This window comes from Ascaphus truei, chromosome 3 (assembly GCF_040206685.1).
Source record: "Ascaphus truei isolate aAscTru1 chromosome 3, aAscTru1.hap1, whole genome shotgun sequence".
NCBI lineage: Eukaryota > Metazoa > Chordata > Amphibia > Anura > Ascaphidae > Ascaphus > Ascaphus truei.
In genome coordinates this window covers 103091629-103108716 of record NC_134485.1, presented here as the reverse complement: position 1 = coordinate 103108716, position 17088 = coordinate 103091629, and the positions used below count along the sequence as shown (strand labels likewise).

The 17088-nt window shown below is 45.7% G+C and overlaps 1 protein-coding gene across 1 annotated transcript; it reads left to right on the top strand.

Moving 5' to 3' along the window:
* The first annotated feature begins 1179 nt into the window (after positions 1 to 1179).
* On the top strand, positions 1180 to 4195 carry LOC142490955 (gap junction delta-2 protein-like). The gene is made up of 2 exons (XM_075593328.1): positions 1180 to 1464; positions 2977 to 4195. Exon 2 carries the CDS (start codon positions 2985 to 2987, stop codon positions 4053 to 4055), a length of 1071 nt encoding a protein of 356 aa, XP_075449443.1. The 5' UTR covers positions 1180 to 1464; positions 2977 to 2984; the 3' UTR covers positions 4056 to 4195.
* Positions 4196 to 17088: the final 12893 nt, after the last annotated feature.

Below are 17088 nucleotides of genomic sequence, written 5' to 3'. Positions count from 1 at the left end.
AATAATCTAATATAATGTTACTCGCAGCACTCAGATTGAAATAAATCACTCAATAGCAGAGATACAGAGAAACAAAATCTTATTTCATCTTGTGGATTTGATGTGACTCATAAATCACAATTGTAACATTGTAGTGTGTCTCAATACACCCTTTAAATGTATAAAAATACTAGACACAGGGATAAGTCTAAAGATAGGACACCATAAGCAGGGGCGGATTGTATTTACCTGCCACCCTGAGCAATTAATTGAAGAGCGGCCCTCCCACAGCATCTTGTGACGTTGCGTTGTCATGGCAACACCCCCATGTGATATCTGTCGCCATGACAATGCGACGCTGCAGGAGGAGAGCCACTTCGGAGAAGGTAAGACCCCCCTCTCACCACACACACTTACTTTGGGGTGAGGAGCGGTCCTGCCGGTTCGGATGCTCCCTGCTCTGGTCGGGTGGAAGTTGGATTCCGGCGCCGACAGGAGGAGGGAGAGCACTGCAGGCAGTCAGGGAGCTGAGGCGCTACCAGCCAAAGTGCTGGAGAGCCACAGCACGAGCCCACCGGGGCAGAACCCCCGATCGCCCGATAGGGCAATTCGTCCATGACCATAAGTTAAAAAACAAGAAAAATCTAATAGCAGAACCTCGCAACCGCAAAAAAAGATCAGAAAAGAGAGCCAGTAAATGCCACCAGCAGAAACCATAATGATCTAAAGTGTCTAATAAGGAAAAAGAACTATACAATAATGAAAATATAAAATGAAGGGGAAATAAATAGGATAGGTGTAAAGTCCCAGGTTTACAAAGCTCTGTTAGCCTATTTACTGTGGTGTTAAGCTGTGTTAACGCCCATTATCCCCAGTATTCACTAAAGCAAATAACATTGTCAGCCAGGATTTATTTCCGTTAAGTATGAGAAGAGAGCCTGACGGATGGTGTTGCATATTATGCTTGTTACGGAGGCGGTAATGCAGGAGAAATATCGTCCGTCCCCGTTTCAGGCAATGTCACGTTATATTCCGATTTAACAGAGCTTCGTCAATCTAGGCCTATGTGTATACATCAGCCAGTTCTTCCACTATAACACCAGACAAGTCTCATGTCTCCTTTCTGCACCAGTTCAGGATATACAGTAGCAACACGTGCTATGTAATTAGGTCTTCAATTCCTTTTTTTCTGGCATATTCTGTTGTGCTCAGCTGCTGAATAGCTGCAGAGGGGAGATGACCCCATGTTACACTTATGTCTTTGTCACTCACTGTAAATTGAAGCGTTTTGTCCTCCTATGGTTTACAATGAGTGTGTGGGATAAACAATTTGGATATGTGCTGTCAGCCTATTCTCCTAACAGTGGCCCAGAGAGAGAGGGAGAGTCCATTACACACAGACAGCTGTACCCTGGAACCAAACGATGTGACTGTCACCTATAGGAGCTATTTCTGCATCTTATTCCAGCGGAGATACACAATAAGGTAAGTCCCCGACCCCTCTGAGCCAGCATCAGTATTGTTATTGCATTCTTATTTAGCCCCAGCCATATATATTGAGACTAGAGTGTCGACAAACAAAAAATGCAAATAAACCGGGAATGGGGTATACTAAGAGACAAACACATACGTTAAACATGGAAAGAACAACCAGCCCCAGAGAGTGTGTATTGTAAGAGTTCTGTGAACAGACATAGAAGCATAATAAAAATAAAAGTATGTGTATAGGAGAGAGCATTTGTGTGAGGGTGATGCACAGCTGCAGTATTCATTTTTCTTGATCCCGAAATATTTCCTCTGCACAGCATCCCATCAGGCTGTGAAGGGGTTACCTTACAACAGGGATTCTCAACTCCAGTCCTCAAGACCCCCCCCCCCCCCTACAGGTCAGGTTTTCAGGATACCCCTGCTTCAGCACAGTTGGCTCAACCAGTGACTGAGCACCTGTGCTGAAGCATGGATATTCTGAAAACCTGACCTGTTCGGGGGTCTTGAGGACTGGAGTTGAGCACCCCTGCCTTACAAGTATTTAAAACTAGGGTATTTCACATGCAAAAGTCAAATTTCTGCTCATCTGTTGGTTGCTGTTAAGAATGAAGACTTTTTAGATCAATTGGCAAATATGATCAGTAATATTTTATTGCATCATATATTAAACGAGATGACAACTGTAGTAAAGAATATACAATGTTTTTATCTTTTTCTACGAAGAGGGTTGGAATGTGTGAAAATGTTCAAAAAATAGTTGTGAAAAATGTATAGGGCTCCGAGTTTTAAAGCCAAAACGTTAGCGTAGTCGTTCTTTTGACGCAACTCTGGCAGAAAAATACTTGCGACAGGCAGCGTGTATATATTAATCTTAATTGTGCCATTTTCATGTGTCTGCATCAAGATAAAGGATTTATGGAGCAAGTTAGAGGAGATTAGGGCGGAGTTATACTTACGTCTTGGCACTAGAATAGATGATGATGAAATGTGCGGTTACAACAATAAATATGACGTGTCCGACAAAAGATGGGTAACTTTTTAATGCAATTACATCAGCATACAACTACTTTTTGATAAATAAACCCTATTAGCTTTGAGAACCAATGGTTAGTCTAATAGATGAGAAAGAGAGTAGACAATCGTTAGCTTCTGCAATAGATTTATGTAGTAAAAAAATAAAACCACTAACCTTGTAAATGGCTGTCAATCTATTGTTCACAATACTTCACCCCATTTTTCACCATTTCGTCGCTTGCATTCATTTACAGTTCTGGCTTCCTTAGGGTGAAAGATAGCAAAAGACCTGTCGGCTAAATTAGCTTCTGTCCTGCGGGCCTACAGGAAGCCACAAGTGAATTGCAGGGATGATATTGCAACAAGTATGGAAAGTTAAAGCAGAACCTGCCTGCATTCGTCTTACGTTTCAATTAATATGTATATATTTTGTTATTTTTGCAATATTCTTAATGTAGTCACTTTGCATCCTCACATGAATATTTGTTTTGCTAGGTTCAAAAATGGGTGACTGGTCCATTTTGGGACGTCTCTTAACAGAAGTCCAGAACCATTCCACGGTCATTGGGAAGATCTGGCTGACAATGCTCCTCATTTTCAGGATCCTTTTGGTCACATTGGTGGGAGATGCGATGTATGGAGATGAACAGTCTAAATTTACCTGCAACACTCTGCAGCCGGGTTGCAACAATGTCTGCTATGACAGCTTTGCACCAGTCTCACATCTCAGGTTCTGGATCTTTCAGATTGTGCTGGTGTCAACGCCTTCCATTTTTTATATCATCTATGTCCTACATAAAATTGCCAAAGATGAGAGGACTGAACTGGAACGAGCTTATGTACTGGAGCTGCTTCAGAGCCTGGCCATTGGCGAACATCTGCAGAAGTACAACGTAAGCCCGGGTGCTGAGGAGCAGGTGGAGGTCAAAGAGGCCTCTAGAAAAGGAGATAGGTTTAAACCAAAGCTAACTAATGATACTATCCATGGTCCGATTCCGTTCTTCGACAAGATGCACATCATTTACATTGTTCATGTGGTGCTCAGGTCTGTTATGGAGATTGGGTTTCTGGTGGGACAGTACTATCTTTTCGGTTTTGAAGTTTCTCACCTTTTCCGATGTGAATCATACCCTTGCCCGACCACAACTGATTGCTTTGTCTCCAGGGCTACAGAGAAGACCGTTTTCCTCAACTTTATGTTTGGGGTTGGCGTTGGCTGTTTTGTTTTGAACATTGTTGAGCTGCATTATCTTGGTTGGTTCTATGTGTTTCGCATTCTAATAGCTGCGTGCTCTAGATGCTGTGAATTTAAGAAGAAGAAGAAGAAGAGGACAATGGTACTGCACCCAGAGCAGAATAGCTTACTTATACACTTAAAGGACACTATACAAGAAAGGTTTGTCCTAAAGACTTCCTCAAGTCTATCGCAGGAGAAAATAAGCTATCTTCCTCCTCAGCCAGCTGCAATTTCCTTAACAAACGATGATGATAATGATACTACCTCAAAGAAAAGTCCAAATATTAAACATGGTAACTTAGCTAAAATATCCAAGATCAAGAAGTCTTGGCTTTAAAAAAAAAAAAGAAGAAAAAAATAGTGTTGTCACTTTATTTACAATGACCTCCCTGACGGCTGTGTGATGATTGGCTATTTGAGTGTATACAGTATATTGCGGTCTGTGTATTGCAATTTCTGTCAAATAAAATATTTCTAAAGCGCATATTGTCATCTTCAATACTCAAAAGTGGTATTAGTAGCATAATTCTCATTTAAAGGAGCAATTCCTCCTACTCCGGAAGTTGGATCCCGGCGCCGCCAGGAGGATGGAGCGTGTGGCATACAGTGCCAACCGGGCTGCTACAGCACCACCCCACCCCAACCTACGGGGGCTCCCTATCCTTGGGGGCCCTTAGGTACATGCCTAATGGGTAATCCAGCACTGGTGCTTCCAATCCTGTAAATAAATGGAGGTTAGTTAGGGTGGATTTCTCCTTTAATGTATTGTACAGTAACTTATTACAGAGAAGATGGAGGGGAAGGGTTATCACTTAAAGTGTTGCAAAAAAACAGTATTAGATTAATCAAACAAAAAAATGCAATTAATTTCAATGGGATTTTTGTTTGTTTGATAAACCTTTCACTGTACTCTTGAGAAAAGGAAACAAAGCGCAAAAAAACTCTCATGGTGTATGTCAATAAATGTATTGTACAGCTCCACAGTCCAAGTCAGACAGATGGTAGAAGGATAGCTGGGGGCGTCCCCTCTGGATGAAAGCAATCATCCATGATAACCGTTTTCGATCCTCCACGGGGGCTGCTCGCAAGCCCTCTAAAGGGAAATTCTTTTGCAATGTTACAGAGGCAAAAACGACAGGGTTTATCTACATTGTGAATGTGAGGGAGGAGTCAAATGTGCCCCCTAGGAAGCTTGCTTGTGATACTGGGTATTTGATAGTTCTGCCAACAGTAATGTAGAAGGGGGCAGTAGGGCCAGGCTTGAGGAGCTCCGTCTTGGACGTGTTAAGTTTGAGTCGGCGGAGGGCCATTCAGGATGATTTAGCGGAAAGACATTCAGAGACTTTGGTCTGTACAGTAGGTGTAAAATAAGGGGTTGAAAGGTAAAGTTGTGTGTCATCAGCATAGAGGTGATATTTGAACCCTAGAGATATGATAAGGTCAAGTAGAGAGTGTGAAAAGAGAGGAGGTCCCAGGACAGCACCCTGGGGTACACCCACAGAGAGATCGAAAGAGGAGGAGGTGTTCGCAAACGAAATACTGAACGTATGATGGGAGAGGTAAGAGGAAATCCAGGTTAGAGCTCTGTTATCAATACCAAGAGTATGGAGAATGTGAAGGAGAAGAGGGTGGTCCAAAGGCTGCAGAGAGGTCAAGTAATATAAGGTAAAGACTTTTGCCTTTTGCAGCATGGAGGTCAATAGTTATTTTGGTGAGGGCTGTTTCAGTGGAGTGAGCAGTGCAGAAGCCAGATTCTAGAGGATCCAGGAGAGAGTAGGTGGTGAGAAAATGAAGACAGTGAGAGCACACAAAGCGTTCAAGGCAGGAGGGAGGCAGGGCGATAATTAGAGAAACAAGTAGGGTTAAGCTAGCTGTGTTTGAGTAAAGGAGGCGGGAGAGGTACCAGAGCAAAGGGGGGCGGGAGAGGTACCAGAGCAGAGGGAGGAGTTGAAAATGTGTGCATGTGGGGATTAAAGTAGGAGCAAAACGTTTGAGGAGATGGGAGGCACTAGTGGGATTCAGCCGGTTCGCACTGGTTCTTGCGAACCTGTACCTAAATTTTCCTCAGTTCGCAGAATCGGTGTGAGAAGGGAGAGAGCAGGGCTTCTGCTAAGGGGCTGGACAGCTTGCTCCAACCTGATTGGCTGCTGCTGTGTAATGCAGCCAATCAGGAGGAGTGGCAGGAGCCTGGGGGGTGGGGCCAAAGAGCAGAGAAAAAGCTTGCAGCAGAGAGACGTGAGGCTGTCCCCTGCCTGTGTGTCCTGTGTCTCTCCTGCCTGTGTCCTGTTTGCACTGGTTGCAGGCTGTACTTATTTGCAGTGGTTCCCCATGGTCTCTCTGCCCCCCCCCTGGTCTCTCTGCTCCCTCCCCCCTATCTCTCACCCCTGTGAGATGTGATGGGGGTCAGGGAGGGATGTGAGGGGGGTCAGGGAGTGATGTGAGGGGGGTCAGGGAGAGATGTGAGGGGGGTCAGGGAGGGATGTGAGGGGGGGGAGAGATGTGAGGGGGGCTGGGGGAGATGTGAGGGGGCTATGTGAGATGCATCTGGGAGAGATGTGGGGGGGGATATGTAGGGGGCTATGTGAGATGTGTCTGGGAGAGATGTGAGGGGGCTATGTGAGATGTGTCTGGGAGAGATGTGGGGGGGGGGCTGGGGGAGATGTGAGGGGGCTATGTGAGATGTGGGGGGGGGCTGGGAGAGATGTGAGGTGGCAATGTGAGATGTGAGGGGGGGCTGGGGGAGATGTGAGGGGGGCTGTGTTCTGTGTGTGTCCTGTCGGTGTCTTTGTCCTGTGAAGTTTGCCTGCTTGTGTAGTTTGCATGTGTCCATTTGTATTTGCACTGGTTGCAGGTTGCACTTATTTGCACTGGTTCCCCCTGGTCTCTCTAACACCCCCCCCTGGTCTCTCTCTCCCTCCCTGGTCTATCTCTTCCCCCTGTCTCTCTCTTTCTCCCCCGTCTCTCTCTCTTTCTCCCCCGTCTCTCTCTTTCCCCCCGTCTCTCTCTCTTTCTCTCCCCCGTCTCTCTCTCTCTCTCTCTTTCTCTCCCCCCGTCTCTCTCCTCCACCCGTCTCTCTCTTTCTCTCCCCGTCTCTCTCTCTCTTTCGCTCCCAGTCTCTCTCTCTCTCTCTCCCCCGTCTATCTCTCTCTCTCCCCCGTCTGTCTCTCTCCCCCGTCTCTCTCTCTTCCCCCGTCTGTCTCTCTCTCTCTCCCCCATCTGTCTCTCTCTCCCCCTGTCTGTCTCTCTCTCCCCCTGTCTGTCTCTCTCCCCCCGTCTGTCTCTCTTCCCCCGTCTGTCTCTCTCCCCGTCTGTCTCTCTCTCCCCCGTCTGTCTCTCTCTCCCCCGTCTGTCTCTCTCTCCCCCGTCTGTCTCTCTCTCCCCCGTCTGTCTCTCTCTCTCCCCCGTCTCTCTCTCTCCCCTGTCTCTCTCTCCCCCGTCTCTCTCTCTCCCCCCGTCTCTCTCCCCCGTCTGTCTCTCTCCCCGTCTGTCTCTCTCTCTTCCCCCGTCTGTCTCTCTCTCTCTCCCCCATCTGTCTCTCTCCCCTGTCTCTCTCTCCCCCCGTCTATCTCTCTCTCCCCCGTCTCTCTCCCTCATCTCTCTCTCTCTCCCCCGTCTCTCTCTCTCTCCCCCCCCATCTCTCTCTCTCCCCCGTCTCTCTCTCTCCCCCGTCTCTCTCTCTCCCCCGTCTCTCTCTCTCCCCCGTCTCTCTCTCTCCCCCGTCTCTCTCTCCCCCCCATCTCTCTCTCTCCCCGTCTCTCCCCGTCTCTCTCTCTCTCCCCCGTCTCTCTCTCTCTCCCCTGTCTCTCTCTCTCCCCCTCCCGTCTCTCTCTCTCTCCCGTCTCTCTCTCTCCCGTCTCTCTCTCTCCATCTCCCCGTCTCTCTCTCCCTCTCCCCCGTCTCTCTCTCCCTCTCCCCCGTCTCTCTCTCTCCCTCTTCCCCATGTCTCTCTCTCCCCCCGTCTGTCTCTCTCTCTTCCCCCGTCTGTCTCTCTCTCTCCCCCCGTCTCTCTCTCCCCCCGTCTGTCTCTCTCCCCCCCGTCTGTCTCTCTCTCCCCCGTCTGTCTCGTCTCTCTCTCTCCCCCGTCTCTCTCCCTCATCTCTCTCTCTCTCTCCCACGTCTCTCTCTCTCTCTCCCCCCCATCTCTCTCTCCCCCCCATCTCTCTCTCCCCCCCGTCTCTCTCTCTCCCCCGTCTCTCTCTCCCCCCCATCTCTCTCTCTCCCCGTCTCTCCCCGTCTCTCTCTCTCTCCCCCGTCTCTCTCTCTCTCTCCCTGTCTCTCTCTCTCCCCCTCCCGTCTCTCTCTCTCTCTCTCCCGTCTCTCTCTCTCCATCTCCCCGTCTCTCTCTCCCTCTCCCCCGTCTCTCTCTCCTCTCCCCCGTCTCTCTCTCTCCCTCTTCCCCATGTCTCTCTCTCCCCCATCTCTCTCTCCCCCGTCTCTCTCTCTCTCCCCCGTCTCTCTCTCCCGTCTCTCTCTCCCGTCTCTCTCTCTTCCCCCCGTCTCTCTTTCCCCCGTCTCTCTCTTTCCCCCCCGTCTCTCTCTTTCCCCCGTCTCTCTCTTCCCCCCGTCTCTCTCTTCCCCCCGTCTCTCTCTTCCCCCGTCTCTCTTCTTCCCCCCGTCTCTCTTCTTCCCCCCGTCTCTCTTCTTCCCCATCTCTCTCTTCTTCCCCCCCCGTCTCTCTCTTCCCCCCGTCTCTCTTTCCCCCGTCTCTATTTCCCCGTCTCTCACTTTCCCCCTCCATCTCTCCCCCCGTCTCTCACTTCCCCCCGTCTCTTCTCTCACTTCCCCCCCGTCTCTCACTTTCCCTCCCCGTCTCTCACTTCCCCCCCCCTCTAACTTCCCCCCCCTCTAACTTCCCCCCCCCTCACTTCCCCCCCCCCCCTCACTTCCCCGTCTCTCACTTCCCCCTCCCCCCTCACTTCCCCGTCTCTCACTTCCCCCTCCCCCGTCTCTCACTTCCCCCCCTCTCACTCCCCCCCTCTCTCACTTCCCCCCTCTCTCACTTCCCCCCCATCTCTCACTTCCCCCGTCTCTCACTTCCCCCCCGTCTCTCACGTTCCGCCCCCCCGTCTCTCACGTTCCGCCCCCCCGTCTCTCACGTTCCGCCCCCCCTCTCTCACTTCCCCCCCCTCTCACTTCCCCCCCCTCTCACTTTCCCCCCCCTCTCACTTTCCCCCCCCTCTCACTTTCCCCCCCCTCTCACTTCCCCCCCTCTCTCACTTCCCCCCCCCTCTCACTTCCCCCCCCCCCTCTCACTTTCCCCCCCCTCTCACTTTCCCCCCCCCCCTCTCACTTTCCCCCCCCCCTCTCTCACTTTCCCCCCCCCTCTCACTTTCCCCCCCCTCACTTTCCTCCCCCCCTCTCACTCCCCCCCCCCCCTCTCACTTCTCCCCCCTCTCACTCCCTCACTTCCCCCCCCGTCTCTCACTTCCCCCCCCGTCTCTCACTTTCCCCCCCGTCTCTCACTTTCCCCCCCCGTCTCTCACTTCCCCCCCCCCGTCTCTCACTCCCCCCCCCGTCTCTCACTCCACCCCCCGTCTCTCACTTCCCCCCCGTCTCTCACTTCCCCCCCGTCTCTCACTTCCCACCCGTCTCTCACTTCCCCCCCGTCTCTCACTTTCCCCCCCCCGTCTCTCACTCCCCCCCGTCTCTCACTCCCCCCGTCTCTCACTTCCCCCCCGTCTCTCTCTTCCCTCCACCCCATCTCTCTCTTCCCCCCATCTCTCTCTTCCCCCCCATCTCTCTCTTCCCCCCCCCCACCTCTTTCCTCCCCTCTTCTTTCCCCCCCCTTCTTTCCAACCCCCCCCCCCCCCGTGAGAGAAAACCTGTTGCTAAAAAATTTGAATCCCACCACTGATGGGAGGGAATGGGGATGAGAGGGCAAGTGGTAGAGGGAGAAGAGATCAGCAGCGACACATCTTCCTCTGTGACTGAGGAATAGAAGTTGAGGAAGGCAGGAGGACCGTTAAGAAAAGGTGTAGAATGTTAGGATACAGAGGGGATTTGTTGATGAATGGAATCCACCGTTGTCTTGAAATAGTCAGCAAAGTTCGGAGTTGAAATAGAGGAAGAAAGACAGGCAACAGAGTAGAGAGTACTGGTCTGAGTAGAGAGTCAAAGACAGAGAAGAGACTGTGTGGGTTATAGTTGTTGGTGTTGATAAGTGACGAAAAGTAGGCTTGTTTAGCCTGGGAGAGAGCAGAGTTGAAACAGGATAGTATACATTTGTAGTGAAGGAAGTCTGCGAGAGCATGCGATTTTCTTCAGAGGCGTTCAGAGGAGCGACTGCGGGAGCAGAGAATACGTGTGTGGCAGTTTATCCAGGGTCTGGGGTAAGAAGGGTGAGAGCGGGAGAGAAAAAGAGGGACATGTCCTCAGAAGCAATTAGGAGAAGCATGGAAAGAAAGCGGATTGTGAGGATTTGTAGGGGTGTGTTTTAGAGCAGGGGGTATAGGTGAGTGGAGTCAAAGGGCACAGAAAGGAAAGCAGTTCATGTGAACTAAGAAGTGGAGAATGAAGGAGAGATGGGGAGATAAGGATGGAGTTAGAGACATAATACTGTTTGTAGAAAGTAAAGTGTAGTTTGTAAAGAAGTGATGTTAAAGTGAATATAAATAGCAGATGAGGCATGGCATTGGTGCAAGTTCAGTGTTGAGAGTTGGCTGAGGGCTGGGCACTGAAAAGAGAGTTAGGATAAGGGCAATGTGCAAAATGTGAGAAATTCAATATATGAAAGGTGGTGCTCTAGAGTAGGGGAGCGCAAACTGGGGGGCACGAGATTTTTCTGGGGGGCGCGGTGGTTAGAGGCCCCACGCTCTTCCCCCAGGCATTTAAATGGAATGCCGGGGGATCGCGTGAGGCCTCTGCAACTTCACTTACCGCGATTCAGACGGCTGGTGTGATGCATCGCTATGGCAACGCGGCGTCATGTGACATCATATGACCGGCAGAGTGATTTGACTCTGCGTCACCATGCAACGCAGCGTCAAATAACGTCACAGGGTCATTTGGCGCTTGATACAAGGTGAGGAGGGGCGCGAGCAGTGAGGGAGAGTATGCAGGGGGGCGCAGGACAAAAAGTTTGCGCACCCCTGCTCTAGAGTGATGAGCACTGTAAGGAAAATGGTGGGGAATATTAAGTATGTTAATCAATCTGGTGCTTCAGGGCTTAATGTGGTTACTGTTTTTTTTTTTTTTTTTAAATACAAATAAATATTTTATGGCCTGTTAAACGCTTGGCCAGGCCTGATAGACTAATAGAATCTACAGATAAGGGCATTTGTTTTGCCAGAAATGACCCTTACTCATGAGCAGATAAGCACTGAGGTACTGCACTATATGTTGTGTCATTTTGTATGTTGCGCTGGCCTTTCTGTTTTTGATTGTATATCTTGCCACGCTCAGTAGCACGGCTTTTTGACACATATATATATATATATATATATATATATACACACAAATGTAAATACAACTGTATGCTCATCTGCATGTCTTAGCCAGGTCTGCAACCCCGCCTTTCCCCATTATCATGTGGATATGGGAATGAATCCCTGTTAGGTGCTACAAATGTCTTAGTGGTATTGTGCAATATAGCATTGGAATCCAGGAAAGAGTTAACTTCATGTGCAGTAAAAAGGCATTGAATGCTCACTTGGTAGCCATAGTGTAGGATATATATAGAATGGTATGCAGGCACCACAGTGGGTGTGTGAAATGTACACTCACTGAAGAGAGCACACCCCACACCCACTTGTGGGACAGCACCCCTCAATCCCTAGGCATGAGACAATATATAGCCATATACAGTAGAACTGCAATAACAATGTTGAATAACTCACGAATCCATCCTGGATAGATGTAGCGTGCCTCCTTCCGGTATGATGAATCCAAGTTGAGAAAAAGAGTGGTGGAGCACTGCTGAAAAAATTAAAGGGCTGGAGGCTGATAGCAAGTAAAAATGCTTTAATTTAAGGCATGAGTAGACCGGGCTACAAACATAGAAGGTATCTCTAACGCGTTTCGCGCTGTCAGAGCTGTCACTCTTTGACAAAGCGCTCTGACAGCGCGAAACGCGTTAGAGATACCTTCTTTGGTTGTAGCCCGGTCTACTCATGCCTTAAATTAAAGCATTTTTACTTGCTATCAGCCTCCAGCCCTTTAATTTTTTCAGCAGTGCTCCACCACTCTTTTTCTCAACTTGGTTTCCCCATTATCACCCAGCACACAGCACTTCCACTGCAGCAAGGGATTCTGGGAAATGACATGCAAATGAGCACACAGTGCCACTTTTTGCTTCAAAAACCATTTTTAACATGGTTCCCTATAGGCTAAAGCTTGCTGCATGGTCACAGCTTTGAGCACAGCCAGGGTTATATATATATATATATATATATATATATATATATATATATATATATATATATATATATATATATATATATATATATATATATATATATATATATATACTATAAAAATACTAAGTGCGCAAATTTAAAACAATTAAACCAAAAATAGTAACAGTTGCTGCCTGAATGTTAAGCTATACACAATAGCACATATATATGGGGGAAAGGAAGAACATCGGCGCAAAACTGCTAACTAAACAATAAAATTTGAGCATGAATGGACTGACGGTAAATTGGGAATTGCTGGTTGCTCTGAAATGAAATGAAGAGAGAACAAAATATAGTGAAGTACGTTTTAGTAAAAGTATATGCGCAAAAGTAGATCGCTACTTACAAAGTAGCAGATGTTAACAAGCATGTAGGATATAATAATCCTCTCCGTCCTGCTGCCTGGAGTTACAATGTGTCTGTCCTCCACGTGGAACGCCAAAATCTTCCGTGGTGGTTCTCCTCCGGCTGCAGCTATTCTCCTGGGCTTCCTGGTTGCTCCTCCGATCTCGCGAGACTGGCCCGCTGATGTCACTCAACCGAGATTTCGGCCGCAACTCGAGTATACTGTCCAGGGGTGATCAGGAGATTTTGTTGGATGTATACATTAAATAGGGGAGCTAAGAGTTTGTCTTAGAGCCTACACCCTACGCGTTTCGTCCTGGAACTAGGACTTCATCTGGGGAATAAGTGTGTCTAACTGGCTGTCACTTAAATAGCCTGTTCTAATCCCTCATAGGTTAATTATACAACCAATTGTTTAAGCATATAGCAGGTGAACACACTTAGTTCTAATATCTTATAAAAATAGTGAAACCCACAGTTGTACAAATAATTAAATAAAATTACATACAATTTTAATAACACAATCATAAAATCTTTATATTGACAAGCATAAAAATAAAATATAAAAATACATATATATATATATATATATATATACAGTATACACACTCTATATATATATATATGGAGGTATAATTCAAAAGTAATTTAAATAGTCCTAAGAAATGCTAAATATATAGCAAATAGTTGTTGATTGGTAACAGATTAATGTGATGAACGAGAGACATATTATTTCCCTATAGGTATAGATGGTATGAATACCTTATATCATATCAATTAACATGAATTTAAGAATATTGATCACTTTATGTGGTATATATTTAGAAAACATATGTTAAAGATATATATGAGTATTTGATAGATGGGAAAGATATCTTTTTGGCACATAAGGCATACCTGCAGGTTAAGTTTATGTATTTTTAACTAATATTGGACTTATTTTATAAACTGATTTTATTAAACACAGATATTAGCAAAAAAAAAGCACCTAAGTCTATGTCTGTATTTAAACCAAGTGGAACCAATGTTTTCATTGTGTGGATCCACTTGGTTTCCAGTTTAGAGATGGCATTAACATTATCCCCTCCAATTTTTGGCTAATTTGTCTATGCCAATACATGTTATACCTGCTGGATTGCCATTGTGCTCCTCACAAAAATGCCTTGATAAAGTATGCTGCAAAAAAACTTTTTGTATGTTGGTAATGTGTTCTGAAAAGCGTAACTTTAGTTTCCTTGTTGTTCGCCCTATATATTGTTTTTTTTACATGGGCATTGAATTAAGTATACAATATTTGATGAATCACAATATATAAAATGCTTAATTTCATATGTTTTTCCTGTATGAGTTGAAGAAAAATCTCCAGTTTTTTTGACATTATGCAAATCTAGTTTGCACATTTTACATTTTAGACATTTAAAGAAACCCAATTTCCACCCAGAATTTTTTTTGCCAATAATTGTTTTTTTATTTGAAGCTTTCAAGCAACTTGGAGCTATAGATTTTTTCAGAGTATCTGCTTTTGTGAATAATATTCTAGGGACCGGAGGTAAATGTGATTGTAAAATGGGATCCTTTAGAACTAATGGCCAATGTTTTTGAATTACTTTTTTGATTAATGGAGCTAATGGGTTGTACTGTGTGATAAATGGTGTATCTATACATTTTTCAACTTTGTCACTATTCTGGATTTTGTTATATTTCAATAATTATTTTCTGTCAACTGTACTCATTTTAGTATATGCTTGATCCAAAATAGTTTTTTTTATATTTTTTGGTTTCAAATTTCTCAAGCATGGTTTTGGATTGTTTCTCATATACACTATTATTGGTACAATTGCGTTTAATTCTGCGCAACTTTCCTTGAGGAATATTCTCAAGCCAAACATTTAAATGATTACTGTCTGCCTCAATATAGTTGAGGCAGCTTACTGGTTTGTGGTAGGTTTTAGTACAAATGTTGCCATTTTCAATGTAAATGAGTAAGTCAAGAAACTCAATTTCACTAGTGCTGAATTTTGAAGTGAAGTGTAAATTAAAAGTGTTTTGATTAATATAGTCTAAAAATAATAATAGTGTATCTTTATCACCCTTTCAAATAAAAAATATGTCGTCCACAAAACGTGTCCATAGTACTACATTTGCACCGAAATTGGTTCTCCCACATCCCCATAAATAGGTTAGCATAGCTCGGTGCAAATTTAGTACCCATGGCAGTGCCTTTAATTTGTAAAAATAACTATTCATTAAACCAAAAATAATTGTGAGTTAAAGTGAATTGAATTAAGGATACTAAAAAATCAATATGTGATTTAGTGTAGAGACCCTCTTGTTCTAAAGATAATTGGATGGCTAGACACCCTTGTGTATGATCAATAACTGTGTATAGTGAAGTGACATCACACGTGACTAAATAATATTGTTCTAGCCATACAATTTCATTTAACATATTCAAAATGTGACTGGTGTCTTTTAAATGTGATTTGAGTTTCTTGACTACCTTCTGTAGGAAAAAATCCAGATATGCTGACAAGTTCGAGGTCATAGACTGCACACCAGAAATAATAGGGCGGCCAGGGGGATTTAACGGATCTTTGTGAAGTTTTGGTAAATAATAAAAAATGGGTAATATGAGGTTTTTTGTCAAAATGAATTCAAATTCTTCTTTTGAAATGAATTTCTTTTTAAGATCATCCTGAACCAATTTTTCAAACATATCTAGACAACCTCCTTTGAGGTAGCTGGGATAAAAATGTGATTTCATTTTAAAGGGAGTAAAACGAGTTTTGCTAGAGATTGTACATGGCACATTATTTACATTTGATGTAGTATGTAGTTTTTGTTTTATGAAATATTTCTTAAGGGATAAATTTCGTACAAATTTTCCTACATCTATATATGTATTGAATGTGTTCATGGTTTTCGAGGGAGAAAAGGATAAGCCTTTATTCAGTACTTGAATCTGTGCTGATGTTAATATTTTTTTACTCAAATTAAAGATCCCTTGTTGATTAACTATTCAAGTACAGGCATACCCCGCATTAACGTACGCAATGGGACCGGAGCATGTATGTAAAGTGAAAATGTACTTAAAGTGAAGCACTACCTTTCTTCCACTTATTGATGCATGTACTGTACTGCAATCATCATATACGTGCATAACTGATGTAAATAACGCATTTGTAACAGGCTCTATAGTCTCCCCGCTTGCGCACAGCTTCGGTGCAGGTAGGGAGTTCAACTTTGCTGTACAGGTCGTGCTGACAGGCGCATGCGTGAGCTGCTGTTTGACTACTGTGCGATATGTACTTACTCGCGAGTGTACTTAAAGTGAGTGTCCTTAAAGCGGGGTATGCCTGTATATACTGGGTAACCGAGGGGTTAACCATTCAGGCGCTCCAAGAGTCAATAAGGTAGCTGTGTCCTGCTTAGGAAATAAAGTCACAGCTAATCTCCAAGGTAAACCTGTGAGCATAAACTCTCCTAGCAGTTAGCTCATCACGGAGCACAAGTAACATTGAATGTGGAGACTCACGGTTACTGGAGCAGATAAAGCTGGACAAATGAATGGAAATACGCCGCAAACAATCAACCTGCAAACCACCAGGGAACTCCTCTGTATCGGTGGTGGGTCTATGACCCGCAGTTGCTGAGCGGTCAGCTGAAACCGCGACCCGGCGTGCCACCGATGACTGACGTACTGGAACAGATGACACACCTCCCACCGGAGGTAGGAACGATGCACCGCCGTAGAAAGAAATCGCTGGAAAGGCTGAAGTGGTGACTGAAAAAGTTTATTGGAGCATCATGGTAAAAATCTGGCGGATCCTCTGATGCCTTTCAGCCGTAGCTGTATATATGATGTGAGGGTGGGTTTTGGGGTTCTGGAGCTCAGGGCCGCCAACAGAAATCGTGGGGGCCAGGACAAACATTTTAAGCAGGGTCCCCCTCCCCCCTGGTGTCGGCGGTATTGCGAGCCGCACCCCCCCCTCCATTTCACACCTCATGAGCCCTCCCCCCCCTTCTTCCCATGTATTTCTCTTCCTTCCGTCTCACCCCCTCTCACTTCCCACCCCCAATGCAAAAAACTTCCCACCCCTAAATACATACAAAAAAAATCACCACCCCCCCAAATATATACAACCTTCCCCACTCCCCCAAATGCATAAAAAAAACACTCCCCCAATATATATATATATATATAAAGACCCCCACTCCCCCCAATACATATAAAAAGACCCCCACTCCCCCAAAACATATAAAAAGACCCCCACTCCCCCCAATACATATAACAAGATCCCAACTCCCCCAATACATATAAAAAGACCCCACTCCCCCAATACATATAAAAAGAACCCCACACCCTGAATACATATAAAAAGACCCCCACTCCCCCAAAACATATAAAAAGACCCTCACTCCCCCCAATACATATAAAAGACCCCCACTCCCCCAATACATATAAAAAGACCCCCACTCCCCCCAATACATATAAAAGACCCCCACTCCCCCAATACATATAAAAAGAACCCACTCCCCCCACAATACATATATAAAAAAGTAGACATACCTTGGGATGGTTGGGACCGGTGGCTGCGGGGTCCGGCGGAGAGTCTTGGCTCGGCTGTGACC